We start from the raw sequence: 15,873 nt of genomic DNA on the forward strand, positions 1-15,873 counted from the left end.
TGTTCCGCACAAATAATGGCGTATGCCGCAGCAAACAGCGCGCAGAAATCACAATGTCTTCGTTCTTAATGATTCTTTTGGAGGAGTTTACAGATTTTAATGAGTGCAGCAAGAGCCGACCTCCTTGAAACCAATTAGAGCGACAGTCTTAATCTCCGCATAGATTTAATCGCAATTTAGTATGGCCGCAGCCAACGGCAACGAGGCTGCACATCAAAATTACAGACTATACTGAGTGAACTTGTGTCCGAAATTTTAGGACCGCTTGGCAGGGCGACCTCATCCTGCAGCCGGCCTGACTGCAAGTTTGATGTTTCTCTTGATTTCCTAAGGACGACCAGACGTTTCCCCACCACCATAAAGGGAGAAAAAAAAACTTCTAAAATTCAAGGTCTTCCCTATCAGCCGTTAAAGAATGGATTGAATTTAGACCTGACTGCCACCTTGCCTCTGTTAATGGCTGGCTGAAATTGTTCTGCCGCGGTTAGGTGTGCGCTGTTCTTTTGTTTGCCTGGTCGCGTGCAAGCCACCACTGATCACAGCAGTCATAGAAATTGTGGACCGAGGTGCGCGATCTGCAACTGCTTCGCGGTAACAGTCGGGCCTGCCAGTGGCCGAATGCGGTGGGGCCTTGTAAAAATGTGCGGATGCCCTTCTTCAGCGACCTCGCATCAGAACCAGTGGGACTTTGAGACGACTACTGGCTCCACTCAATCCAAGCACTCGATCTCGGAAGCAGGTTCGTTGACGACCACTCGGCAGATTGTGCATACTATAGCTTCGCTCCTTCTCCGTATCCTCTTGACCTGCTCCGTCCCGTCGCTCGCACTCAGAAACATCGGCCCCAGGTTAGGATGGACAAGAAGAATCAGCTTTTGCTCACGCTAAATGATTGGGCGCTGTTCTTTCGCGTCATGGGCGTCGTGCTTGTTTCTCCGTGGTTAGCTTCACATATTTTACAGTGTAACAGTTGCAATTAGTAAGCTGTTGCCATTCACTTTGCTGTCACACGCGACCTAGAAGGCCAATACCTCACAACAACTGCCCCGAAACCTATGTAGTGAGTTTCGAAAGTGCTGGCTTACTCCATCGAAAGGCATCCAACACGCCCGGCTACCGCTCCAGCGCAGCACGCCGATAACGGGCTGGCGAAGAGTGGTATATACATACTTGCTGCTGCAGCACTGGACTAAATGTATTGAGCAACTATAATTCCCCCCCCCCCCCCCCCCCCCCCCCCCTTCTTTCTACTGAAGTTGGTGTTCGTCTTGAAATAGTCGAAGTGTGTAGATTTAGGCAAGGGAGGCACGTTCATCCAAAATTTAGGACACTTCTTTCGCTTCTGTTTATGCGACTACTTGTGACCGTGTGATATCTCGGTGTTGCTGTATAGGGCTTCATGTCAAGCCTTCGTACGGTGCTTCGTAGTATACTGTTTTTTGGCGCCCTGATAATAAATTCGTGTGGCACCGCAATAGTCACAATGAGCTTCCATGAAACAGACGCTATATCTCTTGCTATGGAAACATCATCATCGTTGCACGCGTCGTCATCAGCATTCGATTTGAGTTCAGTGCAGGACAGATGTCTCTCACAATGACCTCCAGTTCCCCGTGCTTTCCGGCAACGTTATTTTACCAAATTCTTAAGCCCGCTCATTCGCTTGTTGTGCCGCTCTTAACATGATTCCTAGCCTTCTCGTTAGCGTTTGAGTTTTGGCCCCCATGTATATTTTTTTAATGTTGTGTACAGCACCACCTGTCCTTTCTTGCTATCGCTCACCTCTTTTTCCCCTCCCCTCTTTTTTTTCTCCTCCCTTTACCTTCTGCTTCCACTAGCTGCAACTCAGGTGCTTCAGGCTTCGATAGCAGATGCCTCGGCTAGCAACATCTTTTCTTTCTGTTTTTTATTTCATTATCAGTAAATCACTAATAGTAAGTTTCGGAACCACAGATCTCTACTGGCGAAATAGATCAGTCAGATACTCTCTCCTTCAGTTGTGAAATTAGAAGCGACGAGGACATGAAAAGCGAAGAAAGTGCGACCATGTTTCCTTTTTGAGATGCAATCGCAAATACAAACGCGTTATCTGAATGACCAGTATAGGAGTTCATATAGACGACGTAAACCTTCGACCGAACTTCAGCGGCCGAGCGTCCCCTGCGCCCTGTTCGTACAGGGGAAAAATCTGGCCCGAAAAAGGTTAACGAAAGTCATAATTTGCGGATAAGCTTCAAAAGAGCAGGGATCCCTAACCTTACCAGTCGAATTCAACTTTAACGGAAGAAAGTCTTCACAGTGCACAGTAAGCCGTACGCCGGCCGCGCCAGTTACCGTCGCAGGTAAAGCGAGCTGAATGACCTCGGAATGCTTCGTTCGTAGATAACGCGAGAAAGTCTTGCTCCACAAGGAGAGAAATCTGAACCGATGCGGGGGCCAAAAAAGGAAAAGGGCACCTTCGCAAAAGCAGCCCTGAGCTGCGTTACTACGGCACCGATCGTCCTAATATTGATTCCCGCCCTCAAGCACCGCATTCCAACGTGAACAAAAAACGGAAGAAGTGCACCCTCCCCACCGGTAGACCAGCCATTTCCTCGCCCCTTTCACCAACCCGTACCAGAAAAAGAAACCCTTTTTTGGCCTACATACACTAGTCCACGCAGGCCTCGCATGTGCGGAGTCTCTTTTTAACCGCCCACAGGCACACATTTCGAACGTTTCGTCCTCACTCGTTATTACTGCGCATTATTTCCGGAAAGCCCAGGGCAGCGCACCGCCCTGCCGTCGAATGCCTCCGGCGCGAGCTGGGAGAAGATGGAGGAGAGCGAGGAAGGCAAAATCGCCGCCGCGCGAACGCGAGGGCGCGAAGGCGAAGCTCGGCGTCGAGTGTGGCAGCGCTTGGAACGCGCTCGTCCCCCTCTCTCCTCATCGGCCCCGCCGCCGCCGCCAACGGGACAACGCGTGCCGGTCGCAGAGCCTGGCAGAGCCTGGCTCTGGCGGCGGCCGCGCCAGAACCACCCGCACCGGTGCTGCCGCGCGGCCGTCCTCTCCTCCCTCAGCTGCTACGCTCGGGTCGGGCCTCGGCGGCTGGCACGAGCGCGTGCACATGCCGCGCGCAGTACGGCGCTCGCTGCACCGCGGCCCAGGCTGTTGTGTGTGTGATTATTCTCTGCCACCGGCTGCGGCGGCGACGTCTATGCGGGAGCAGTGAAAGCCGCTGTTGTGCTCCAGCGTGTCGTGCATCACGTGTCGAGACCGACGGCCCGGCGTTGGTGTGCTAGTGTTTTGCGTTGGACAGCGGCCAACTTGCATCTGTGTCTCGTGTTCTCTGTTCGATCAGCGGCCATTTCTGCTGCTCTTGCGATGTGGTGTGGTGTTCTGTGTCCGGTTATTCGATCCTTGTGCCGGCGCTGCTAGCCTCTCTAAAAACCTCGTCGACATGGCGTTCGCGTCAAGAAGCGACGGAACTGGATGCCCGGTTTGACTTCTCGCTTGGTGTCGGTGCAGGTTCCGGTGTTCGACGGCACTGAAACGATGTGTGTGTGAAGCAGCGGCCGCATCCGTGTCACCATCTTCTTCATTTAGCCATGTAACTTTGGCGCTGAACAGCGGCGAAGGCAGTGGCGCGGCTACGGCGTCTTAGCTCGGGCCGTGCCTTGTGTTGGGTGAGGTCATCCCGGCAGAAACACAGGGGAGGAACCTTCCATCCACTCTGTGCGCGTCGAAACCTTCGTATCAACGACGTAGCACCGTCTCCGATTACACATCGTTCTGAAAGCACCGAAGTCGACAGTTCGAGCGTTTTGCTGGAGGCTTTTTATTGTGCGGCGCAAATCGGTGCGGGCTTCCCAACACCTGTGCATCATTCAAAAGAGCATACGACACTTTGGCTGCTGCCCCAGACACTGAGCTCCCGGTCCCCATTCGTCGTCTCTCATTTACAGCGCTACGTGACGCAACGCCGCCGCTCGCTATCGGCTGTGGGCCAAGGTTCTTGTCACTGACGCTGATGTGGCCGGGAAGTTCGCGTCTTGTGTGTTGAAGTGCCGTCCTTCGCCAGCGCCGTCGTATACAGTCTTCAACGCTGTCATGGTGTGCTTCGCCGCTGTGTGAAGCTGGGAAAAAGAGAGAACGCGTGTTCGCTTCCGTGTCGTCGTTGCTGCTGCTGCTTGCGCGAGTTGGGGAGGTGAGACCGGGTTGTTGTGGTCTGGTCGTCTGTCACGCCGTGACAACAAGTGCGCTCGTTCTGCGGTGTTGACGAGCGGGTCGCCTGCACTGCACCGGCCGGTGTCGCATTTCAGCGAATTGCGTGAGAGACACCGCCGTCTCTGCCACTCAGTCACAGTGTGTGTGAAACCAGTCCCGTTTGTGTCAACTACAGCGCCCGCGGTTCGAGCCCAGATCTGCGGACATATCAGACGCGAGAGGGTGATTACGTGCAGTTTCCTGTGCGCCTAACGTCTGCCTTTCTGGGGTTGTAGTTTTCACTAAATGGTGGCGCGATACTTCGGAGCAGAGAGATATTAGGAACTTTGTCGGGACAGAATCCTTTGGGAAATGGGGTAACGTGTGTGCTGCGGCTAGTGGAGTGCTATGTTTTTGTACAGTTTCTTTTTTAAGACCAGAGTGCTCGAACCGCGGGCTCGTTGAAGTCGACCCGAGCGAGCTTCATCGTCGTAGCTGCCGAAGGTCGTCGGGGTCGCTCCTCGTTCTCAGCTCGACCCCTCGGCCACCGCGCTGCCAGTGCAGCAGCAGCAGCAGCAGCAGCGCAACAACAATGGGCAACGTGTGCTTCGGCCACGTGCGACCGAGGACGCCGGCACCGGCGTGCATTGCGTGCGGGTAAGTGGAAACAACCGATTCGTCCTTCGACCAGAGCGGTTCTCGCCGGGCACGCGCTATCGGGGGGTCGCCGGGGCATCATTCACACTTGCTGCGATATACAGTGGTCGCCTTCGCCGCTGCAGCGTCGCCTGCTTTCGTTACCGCGCCGTCACTTTGCAACGCCACGTCCTCGCGCTGTGGAAAGCAAAACAAAACCGTATGCACTTGGGAGGCTAGCTCGCGAATAACAGGAAGTTTTCTTTTCAGTTCAGGTAACAGCCTCGCATACCTAGGCCGAAAGCGCGCGTGTTGCAAGCGGTGTTTCATAACCATCCAAAGGCACAAATTCGCGGAGGCACTATTCGCTCTTACCTGACTGTCCGGCGTGTGCTGCCGCGGTTTCGTCACCACGTTGTTTCTCGCTGCAGGACGTCCTGTCCCGAGCAGTGGGCACGCGAAAGCACGCGAATGATGCACTGACCATTCCGTGCTTCCCATGCGTGTCGGTGTGTCTAGCGCGTAAGTGCAGTATGGGAAAACAACCCGTCTCCATCATTCAAGACAGCAACTTCGGGTGGTGTATCCAACGCAACGACAAGCTAATGCATGACAAATAGTTGCGGCCTTGGTTCTGCCTGTTTAAAGCTGCTCGCGCATTCGTCTGCATCGAATAAACGCGTGTGACTTTCATACGCCCAACAGCTCGGTGCATCCTAGCACACGACTTTTCTTTGTGTGCATTGCACAATGCGCGTGAGGAACTTACGGGTGAAAAAAAAACAACAAAAAAACAGCGTATAGAAAAAAACGACGTGAAAGCGCAGGAAGCAGGCGAAATCTACGTGATAAAGTGTTTTAATGCGGTGAACCCATTGTTTTGGCGACAATGGTGCCCTGTTCAATTGTGCCTACTTGGAAACTGAGGCGTAATCTCTCGGAACCATGTTTCCAGCAGCAGTGTAAATTAGGCGAAAGCGTATATAAGTGAAAACGTTAGGACGCCCACACGGCATGCACGACAGCCGCACCCTAAAAATGTGCAAGTGGCATCTGCGTAACGTTATAGATATCAGCGCTACTGGACACTCCGGTCGTTGAGCAGTTGTCTGAAACGACCCTGTCGTAAAATATACGTCACGCTCGGCCTTTTTACTCTGCAGGACGTGCGCTAATCGGAACCGACTTGCGATTTTCGCCCCTTCTTTTGAGGTCGACATTCACGAACCAGACTGCGATGGGGCAGCAACGCGGACTAACATGGCTGACCAAGTACAGCGATCCGATGGTCCGTTCTGTCATCGAGAGCTGACGCCTTCTCATGTGCTGGTTGTCGGGAGAAAATGCGAACTGCTTCATTTGCTCACGACGCGCGATTTAGTGTTTCGGTTGGGCTGTGGAAAGTGAGCAAAGCAGAAGGAATGCATTGCATGCATAATGTGGTTGTTATGTGTGTACTATTGGTTGGAATGTAATCACTGCTGAAACGCTGTTTTGATTCCGTTCCTCCACTAGGCAGAATGAAGATTATTCGGCCAGTGATAGTTATTAGGATGGGGATGAAAGTGGAGGCGTAAAAGAAGAGCCTGAAGCAGCATGGTGCAATTCTCCAATGGCGCTACAAAGTGCAAACAGTCTTGGATTATGAAATAAGGTGCCTGTTGCTTTATTAAATAAATGGATTTATACTAATGTTCTCTATGAGTGCGAGGCGTGTCGAAAATAGGCAGGGACTCCCGCGCAGTAGAACTGCATTGCAGTAAGGTCTGGGCTAGTTGGTACATTGTTCAAACTGAAGGCACAGCGCACGAAGGACGGGACTAAGAAAGAGACAAACACAGCGCTGACTTGCGACTAAAAGGCTTTATTGCTTGCACGCAATAAATGGGCGAAAAGGAGCACAATCATCATATAGAACAGAATCAGTGATGATTGTCAAAAAACACACAACAACAAGCGCACAATCCCACCCTACACTTAGCATACTTAACTGTTAAGATAGTCAATTTCTTTTTCTGTTAGCGCAAGGGAAGGTTTGCTGACGTAATTGTCAAGTTCCCGGTGAATTAAACGAGCTTCCACGATTTCCCGCGTACGTTGGTCCTTATGTTTATACAGTATTGCAGCACGGCTGAAAAAAGGAGTGCATTTACAAGAAAGCCAAAGTAGAGCCGAATTGCTTTTGGGGGGTGATTTTAGGGAGCGTTTATGCTGAATTAAGCGATCATTGAAGCAACGCCCTGTTTGACCAATATAACAACGCCCGCAGGATAGCTCTATCTTATAGACAACATTTTTACGGCACTGCACATAGGGTGATTCGTGATTTTTTTTCACATTCGAAGGTGGAGGTCCTTCACGATTGACGGTTTTACACAAGCGCTACAGTTTGTTAGGGGCATAAAAGATGACTCTGACACTGGCTTTTCCTGCAATTCTTTTCAGGCTATGTGATACCTTGTACACATAAGGTGTCACCGCGAAGTTGCGGTTTTCTGCAACAAGGCAACGCGTTGTTTTTGTTCTGAATTCAGCAATCTCCGCTACAGCGCGCAGGATGTGGTCTGGCAGTAGAACTGCACACGCGAAGCAATGTGTTTTCGTTTTTGTTTTTTTGCGTTTTGGGTCGCACGCTGTATGTACGCATCGGTTACATTTGCGGTGCGTTTCCTTTTTTTTTTTTTTCGTCTACGGCTCAGACAGAGAAAACGGCCTTGGCGAAGTCTGGAACGCCAAAGTGCTGTCAAAAAAGTTGTCTGACGTGCTTGTACATACACCGTCACTGCTCTTAGTCTGCATGAACGCTGTGAATGTAGTGACCGTCGGCATTGGGCAGAAAATTACACCTCCACAGATTACTAACAGAGCGGTACAACAGGAAACGGGTAACACCAGCTTTTCCGCGCGACAAGCATAGCGCGAGGTGCTTTGCGCAGGTACTACCTTGTTATTAAGCGGGCGTCGCGTCACGCGCGGTCAGGGTTCCTGGCCTGCGCGCGATTCTCATGGCGCGAATGCCAGTGCGACTAACGAGGGCCTCAGCAGAACAATTGCTTTCTGAACGCTGACAAAGCTGCCTGAGCGAGAGTAATAGTTCTTTTGTTGGCGCTCTAATGCGCCGAAGAACCAACTTGCGGGAGTTTGGCCCATACCACTGAGCATAAATAGTTTAATGAGTGCACCGGCCATACAGAAGGTCTTTCTTTTTTTTTTTCACCGGCATATCCCAGTGGTAGGTATAAGAAATAACTTCATGAGATCAAAAGCATCCGTCTATGAGTTTCTACTTTCGGCGACTAGAGGACGAGCTGCGCTTCCAAGCAATAGCCGAGTTAATAATGCATCCTGAAGAAGAGGGTTGGTTGGCGTTGCTCCACAGTATATGAAGACAAAAAAAAAACATATGGAGCTCAAGTCATCGCCGTACCTGTAGCCTTACCAGATCAAGGAGCGAGCCACGAATATTCCGGGCCCCAAGGAGTCTCGGGAATGAACAGAGTCGCCGTGGACGCTGCATGCGAATGCCTTCGCATGACCCCGTCGCTCCGTTCGCCCCGTCCTAACGGCGCATGCAGCCATTAGCCGACTGCGTCTCAAGTTCATAGTTCCGTCCACGGGAACCGAGGCGCGTTGTGCTCTCTACTTCCTCGCTGCCCCCAAGGTATATCCGAGAGCATGCATAAAAAGATGCACGACTATTTCAGAATTTGAATACGAGCAAAAAATTACTTTACACAAAGTTGGAAGGAAAAAAATAGAGGAGGATGACAAACGAACCAGAGGAACGAAAGTTCAGGTCGCCTTCGTCCCAATGAAAAGTGCAGTCTCTCTGCCGGCGGAATCATTTTGATTTTACGTATGCCCCGCTGTTTCCGCATACCACTCTTTCGGGAGGGCTATATTCAGCCCTCTCCCAAAAACGCGGCGGTGAAGGAGGAGGAGTCTTCGCGTAGAATAATGGAGGGAGAGAGAGCCGTATGCGCGAACAACAACGACCAGAGCTCCTCCAACGTGGCATGCACGGCGTTCCGAAGCAGCGCTCAGGAATGGTCGTGCGCGGAGCGTCGTCGTCATTTCGCATTCTGCGCTCGAACCTTTTCCTGCGCAATGGTTTCCTTTCTTCATTTTCTCTTTGTCTCTTTCTCTAGTTCCCTCCTCCTGCTGCTGGAAACGTCGTTCCGGACTAGAAACAAGCGTTCGCCCCGCGTGGTCGGCGCCGGGCAGCAGAGGCACGCCCATCCCTGCGCATTCAAGGGCAGAACCCACACGCGCGCGCTCCGCCGGGCCCCGTCCCGTTATACACCCCTCGTCGACGGCAGAGCGCCCCTTTTGTAATCGCGTTACGGCGCCCCGAGATGCTCTCTCGCTCGCTTTCTTTCTCCTTCGTCCTGTCAACAGCGAAGGATGAGGCCGTGCATCATTTCTTTGTTGTCGAGCGTCGCTCGAGCTCCCCCGAAGAACTCTCCTCGTAAAACCCACACGAACCGAAGAAGGGAGAAACCGGAGAAGTTGTGAAACCTCTCGTTCCGGGCTCATTGGAGGGCTAGTTTTGCTGCTCGAATGCTGGTGCGGACTCTTCTTATTCTTCGACGAGGCGCTCCGGGAGCAGCGGGCCAACGTAGAGATGGGCACCGCTGCTGCTGTCTGCTTCTTCCACTGTTTCTCTGTCCGGACCCACGGAAGGCTCGGACTGTCTTCTGACAAAAGAATGGCTGGCTGCGCGGGCCTCTGTAGCCGGCCCGAAATAGTTTCTGCCAGCCCACGCCCCCCTCTTCTGCGAACAGTTTTGAGCGGCCACTGCAGGAAGAAACTGCCCGTCAGACATCCGGGTCTGGAAACAAAAGTGCATGAGCACATATAGTCTAAAAAATGAAAGAAGAGCTTGGTGGAGAGCCATGCGCGACAGGACGAGAAGCACAAAAGATAACGGTGATCTGGCCCGAGCTTATCATCTGTTATGACTATTTCCTTTTATTTTTACGAACTAAAATCCTGGACTTGGGCACTGATACGTGGCTCTGCGACACTAACGCCTGGCTGTGTGACTCGGTCTTTTAAGTTTCTTTTTTTGTATTTTTCGCGCCAGTTATCAGGGGAGCCGACCTCGTGGAATTATATCCGCTGCTAGTTCATTGCGACCTGCTATATCCGCGTCTCTAGGTCTGGTGAATAATTGGATACACTTAGTGAAAATCGCTTGCTTAAATCATTCTTCAAACGGACACAATGACGTTTCTCTAAATGTTTGTATCAGGCCAGAGTATTTTTTGAAACTGATAGCCCTCGTCTTGAAGGACTCAAGACGAATCGTGCAAAAAATTTAAGACCTCTGGACTCTGCATCCACGCACCTTATTAAAGGGACACTAAAGGGCAATATCAAATTAGGCAAGAAGGGCATACTGTTCCTCGAGAACATTATAGATGTTTTTGTCTATTCGAAAAGGTAGCCGCGTTGCTGAAAAAAAAAACTCAAATGAATGTCCCGAAGGCATTCGGCATTCAACGCGCCTGCGAAAAATGAACTTACTTACGAGCGACAATCCGACCAATCAGAGGCGCTGCTTCCAAAGGCCAGACCAAAGGCCAAAGGCGCTGTGTTCGTCCTTCTTCTCTTCCTTCTTCTCTTCTTTGGCCGTGTGCCGTTGCGCTGAAAAACTATGAATTTAAATCAAGCATACCAACTAGCCCAAGAACTAGCCCTACTGAAGGAAACCGAGAAAGTCAACAGATCAGTGGTCACGGCAGCAAGGTCCGCTGTCGATTTCGATGGGGATTGTTTCTATTTCCATGGTGAGCAGCAGTCGCACTCTAACGTATTCTATACTATGCGGTCGATTATCGCGTGTTTGTTGACTAACTACGCAGCAAGTATGATCGCAGCCAACCCTTGTGATTAGCTCTGCTGTGGTCGTTGCGATTTCTACGTTGGTGAATTGCTTCCTGTGGGCTATAAGGGGAAACGAATCAGGGTATACGTTGCGCCCTGCTGTAGTCTGCCGACTGCCGGCTGTAGCTGTCGGCACGGAATGCACGTATAATCTTTATGAACACGCATCAGCTGGTTGAACGTTTTTCTCACGAATTCCCTGCCTTGCGTGTCGGCACCTCACGTACTGCGTGCATGATGACCCGCGCTGAGCAACCTTTTTCTTTTAATGAGTCAAAGGAAAGGTGATGGTGCAGGCATGTGGTACTGCTCTGCTCAGATATTTTTCAGCACATCTAAAAGCATATTCTTCTTTCGACTGCGCAGAAAACATGGAGTACCACGCGCTCGGAGAGCGCCTTCACACGTTGACGACGTGCATGCATGCGCGTGTCTGCATGAGCGCTCAGTGAAAATGAACAAACAAACGCTTTTAAGTATCCTAACGACCGCAGCCTGCACAAAGCAGCCAATTCCGTCGGATAAAGTGAGAATGAAACCGCTTCGCTGGCCGCATAGCGCGAACCCTCAGCGTGAATGCCGTTGTTTTTGCGGTTCTGAACATGCTGCGTACAACAGCTGTATACACGCAGCCCACGTGCACAAAATACGAGGCGAAAACTTCAGCGCTCGAGTTTGCGATTAACTTTTCTCTCCAGGTCTAATTTCCGATGTGTTAATTACGAAACCCTTCGCACTGTCGACTATGATCGCAGCGCTGCTTTCCTCGTATACCAACGGCAACTGCCCATTCGGACGGCGAAATAGCGTTCGTTCATGAATACGTCACTCGTCGCCGCTGCACGAATCTTTCAGTGACGGCGCCACGTTTACTTCGCTTTTACGCAATTTTCTTGCTTATAAAAGCGTCGTTTTTGATAGAAATGAAATATTTGCCGTCAGGTAAGCCTACCGTATCAGTCTAGCCTTACTTATCGTTAGCCTTACTTAGCGTAACCCTTTAGTGTCGCATTAAAAATGCCCCATAAGCGTACATAAATATATACCAGGTGTTTTAAGGAAGCCGGCCACTAATTCTTTAAAATAGGCTTTTTGAGTTATGAAGGAGGCTCCTGCTGCAGTATAATACTAATGTAGACGGACATCAGAATACATGTAAATAAGGCTAACTAGTTAGCTGGTTAACTAATTTCTGATAATTAACTTTCTGACTATTACAGTTAGATAGCTGATTGCAGTCAGAGATTTGTAGCCGGTCGTTAGTAGCAGGCATTTCACTTTTTTAAATTTCGAAAACGCGATTATCCTCGACGCTGTGGCTAGACAAAATTTGACCATTTTGACTAGTTACGTGCACTGGAGGGGTTGCTTTGCCTGCATGCTTTTGAAAAGCGTATGTATTTTGGCACGATGAGGCCAAAAGTAGTTGGGCCACAGCGCCTACAGTAATCACGTTTTCGGAGTTCTAAAAACTGATATGGCTGTTACTAACTACCGGCTACAAATCCCTAATTGCAACCAGTCGCCTAACTGCGACAGTTCAAAAGTTAATTATAAGAAATTAGTCAACCCCTAACAAGTTAACTTTATTCACCTGTTTTCTTATGTCTGCCGACACTCCTATTATTCAGCTGCACAAGCCGTCTTCATAACTCAAAAAGCCTATATTTAAAAATTATTATCCGGGTTCTCTGGAATACCAGTTTTATGCGACCCAGACATCCAGCCAGAAATCTCTTTTGGAAATGTTGAAGGGGAAAAGCTTATCTGCGTCGTTTCCTTTCTTCCCTTGTGTTCCTTCTGCGCTATTGTTACATCAAGAACGTTACCCAACTTGCCAAACTTTCGGCTTTGAAACGCACATATTGGCTACGTTATGGAAGGCAGTTAAGCCTGCGGTGGCATGAAGATGCTATTTAAAAGACAAAGTGTGCTTCCTTACTAGCCCGCGGTGGCAAACAGCTGTTGAAAGAACAACATAGGAGCTAGTACTCATTAACATGCGATGGCACGTATATGCTGTTGGAATGACAGCGTTGGTAAGACTACGTGTTTGTTCATGGAGGGCAACCCTTGGCTGGCACATACATGCTGTTGGAAAACGACGTCTTTGTTTATCGGCAGGGAAGCCTGCAGTGACACATATATGCTGCTGGAATGACAACGTGCTTGCTCATGGAAGGCAAGCGTGCGATGGCAGGTATATGCTGTTGGAATGACAACGTGCTCGGTCATGGAAGGCTAGCCTGCGGTGGCACGTATACGTTGTTGGAATGACGTGCTCGCTCATGGAGGGCAAGCCTACGGTGGCACGTTTATGCTATTAGAATGAAAACGTGCTTCCTCATGGAAGGCAAACGTGCGATGGCACGTATATGCTATTGGAATGACAACGTGCTCGGTCATGGATGGCAAGCCTACGGTGGTACGTTTATGCTGTTCGAATGGCAACGTGCTCGCTCATGGAATACCAGCCTGCGGTGGCACGTTTATGCTGCTGGAATGACAACGTGCTCGTTCATGGATGGCAAGCCTTTAGTGGCACGTGTATGCTGTTGGAAAGGCAACGTGCTCGCTTATGGAAGGCCAGCCTGCGGTGGCACGTGTATGCTGTTCGAATGACAACGTGCTCGCTCATGGAGGGCAAACCTACGGTGGCACGTTTATGCTGTTCGAATGGCAACGTGCTCGCTCATGGAAGGCAAACGTGCGATGGCACGTATATGCTGTTGGAATGACAACGTGCTTGGTCATGGAGGGCAAGCCTACGGTGGCACGTTTATGCTGTTCGAATGACAACGTGCTCGCTCATGGAGGGCAAGCCTACGGTGGCACGTTTATGCTGTTCGAATGACAACGTGCTGGCTCATGGAGGGCAAGCCTACGGTGGCACGTGTACGTTGTTGGAATTACGTGCTCGCTCATGGCAGACAAGTTTGCAGTGGAATGTATATGCTGTTAGAATGACAACGTGCTCGCTAATGGAAGGCAAGTTTGCGGTGGCACGTATATGCTGTTGGAATGACAACATATTCGCTCATGGATGGCAAGCCTGCAGTGGCAGGTTTATGCTGTTGGAATGACAACGAGCTCACTAATGGAAGGCAAGCCTGCGGTGGCACGTATATGCTATTAGAATGAAAACGTGCTTGCTCATGGAAGGTAAACGTGCAATGGCACGTATATGCTGTTGGAATGACAACGTGCTCGGTCATGGAGGGCAAGCCTACGGTGGCACGTTTATGCTGTTCGAATGACAACGTTCTCGCTCTTGGAGGGCAAGCCTACGGTGGCACGTTTATGCTGTTCGAATGGCAACGTGCTCGCTCATGGAGGGCAAGCCTGCGCTGGCATGTTTATGCTGTTGGAATCAGCGTGCTCGGTCATGGAAGGCAAGTTTGCGGTGGCACGTATATGCTGTTGGAAGGACAACTTGCTTGCTCATGGAAGGCAAGTCTGCAGTGGCACTTATACGCTGCTGGAATGACTACGTGCTGGCTCATGGGTGGCAACCCTGCGGTGGCACTTATACGCTGCTGGAACGAAAACGTGCACGCGCATGGAAGGCTAGCCTGCGGTTTCACGTATGTTCGGTTGTAATGATAATGTGTTAACTAATGGAAGGCAAGCCTGCGGTAGAACATCTATGCTGTTGGAATGACGACGTGCACGCTCATGAATGGCAAACCTGGGGTGGGACTTATTCACTGCTGGAACGAAAACGTGTTCGCTGATGGAAGGCAAGCCTGCGGTGGCACGTATATGTGGTTGGAATGACAACGTGTTCGCTCATGGAAGGCAAACATTCGTTGGCACGCAGGTGCTGATATGTTCCCTCATCGAACGCAAGCCCGCGGTGAACAAGGTGTCCGCGGGCGGCGTGTTTTCTCATGCAAGACAAACTTTCGTTGGCACATAGGTGCTGATTTTTCTCGCTCATAGAACGCAAGGATATGGTGGCAGATAAACAGTACTGAAGGGGCACAGTATTTGCTTATGGAAAGCAACGTGTTGTTGCGAAGTTAACATTTTCGTTCATGAGGGTCTAACCTGGTGCTGAAGCCCCCCCCCCCCCCCCCCTGCCCTGTCTTTCCACCCTCCGAAAACATAGTGGAAGCGCCAAGGAAGCGTCTCCCACGCGGCTTGCGCCTTTGTGCTTGTCCTTGTTTGTAATCAATCAAGATTCTCTTTAAATTGTTTGTACTTTTGCTCTTTCCATCCCTCGTTTCGTTTTAGGTCTAGGATTGCGTTTCACGGCAGCAACGTACTACATGTACTGTCCTTCGAGAACAGTGCCGCCGTTGTGAAAATTTGCGCTCAGCGCGCCATCGGCAGGCATGCAAATGGCGCGCCTTGTGCGTCTAGCAGTTAACCGATTAAAGGGAATGGCATTCCGAGCAATCGAAAAGAGTGAAGTGGGGAGGTGAAGGCTTATCGCGGCGTCACACTTTCAACTGTCGGTCGATGTAGGCGCGGATGGATGCAGGGCACCTTCCCGCGACCATAATGGATGGAGCTCAACGGAAAAGGTAAGGGGGGAGGGGGGGGGGGGGGGGCGTCACTTGTGTACACAGCAGCAGCCCGTCTCCTGAGCCCGTGTATATCGTATAGACGTCGCTCCGGGCGCTCAGGCCTGCTTGGCGCGCTTGTAGCCGAAGTGACGGGGGCCCCCCTGGATGACGAGAGGAGGAGGAGGGGAATGCGCACGAGCTCGCACAATGCGCTGCGGAACGCCGCTGCGCGAACCGTGAAAGCAATCAGTCTGCGCGCGTTCAGGGCGGGGCCCGCCTCGTGTAGCGCGCCAACTTCTATTTAGTCTTTTATTTCGGCCTCAATTTTTTTTTTTCATTCTTGCCTTTAAGCTTCCAGCGGTGTTTGCGCTGCGTTGACACGCCTCGCCAGTTCAGTCAGAAACGCGAGCGGTGGTCCAAATTGTTTCCTCGTTTTCTGCGGCCATCGCCACCGCCGATTCTGCTGCTGCTGCTGCTACCGCTGATGATGAGTAAGGACGCTCCGGCCGCAATCTGGATCAATGGCCGCGGAGCGCGCGCATCTCCTGACACGGTTGCAGTTTAACCACCCGGCCAGCATATGTGGTTGCGGCAGATCGCGCGCCTGTGTGTGCTGGCAAAGGGAGGCGGCACTCGCGAGCAAGCTCTGCCC

General features: G+C 51.1%; 1 protein-coding gene across 1 annotated transcript in view; it reads left to right on the forward strand.

Moving 5' to 3' along the window:
- The first annotated feature begins 4,561 nt into the window (after nt 1-4,561).
- The window catches only part of LOC149341831 (uncharacterized), a 178,186-nt gene continuing 166,874 nt past the window's right edge, over nt 4,562-15,873 (forward strand). Inside the window, exon 1 of the mRNA XM_089544061.1 lies at nt 4,562-4,842. Coding sequence (XP_089400187.1) covers nt 4,778-4,842 — 65 coding nt within the window. The 5' untranslated portion in view covers nt 4,562-4,777. The remainder of the gene's footprint in view (nt 4,843-15,873) is intronic.

The sequence above is a fragment of the Amblyomma mixtum genome, chromosome 5, assembly GCF_055824585.1.
Source record: "Amblyomma mixtum isolate Tamu chromosome 5, ASM5582458v1, whole genome shotgun sequence".
NCBI classification, from domain to species: domain Eukaryota; kingdom Metazoa; phylum Arthropoda; class Arachnida; order Ixodida; family Ixodidae; genus Amblyomma; species Amblyomma mixtum.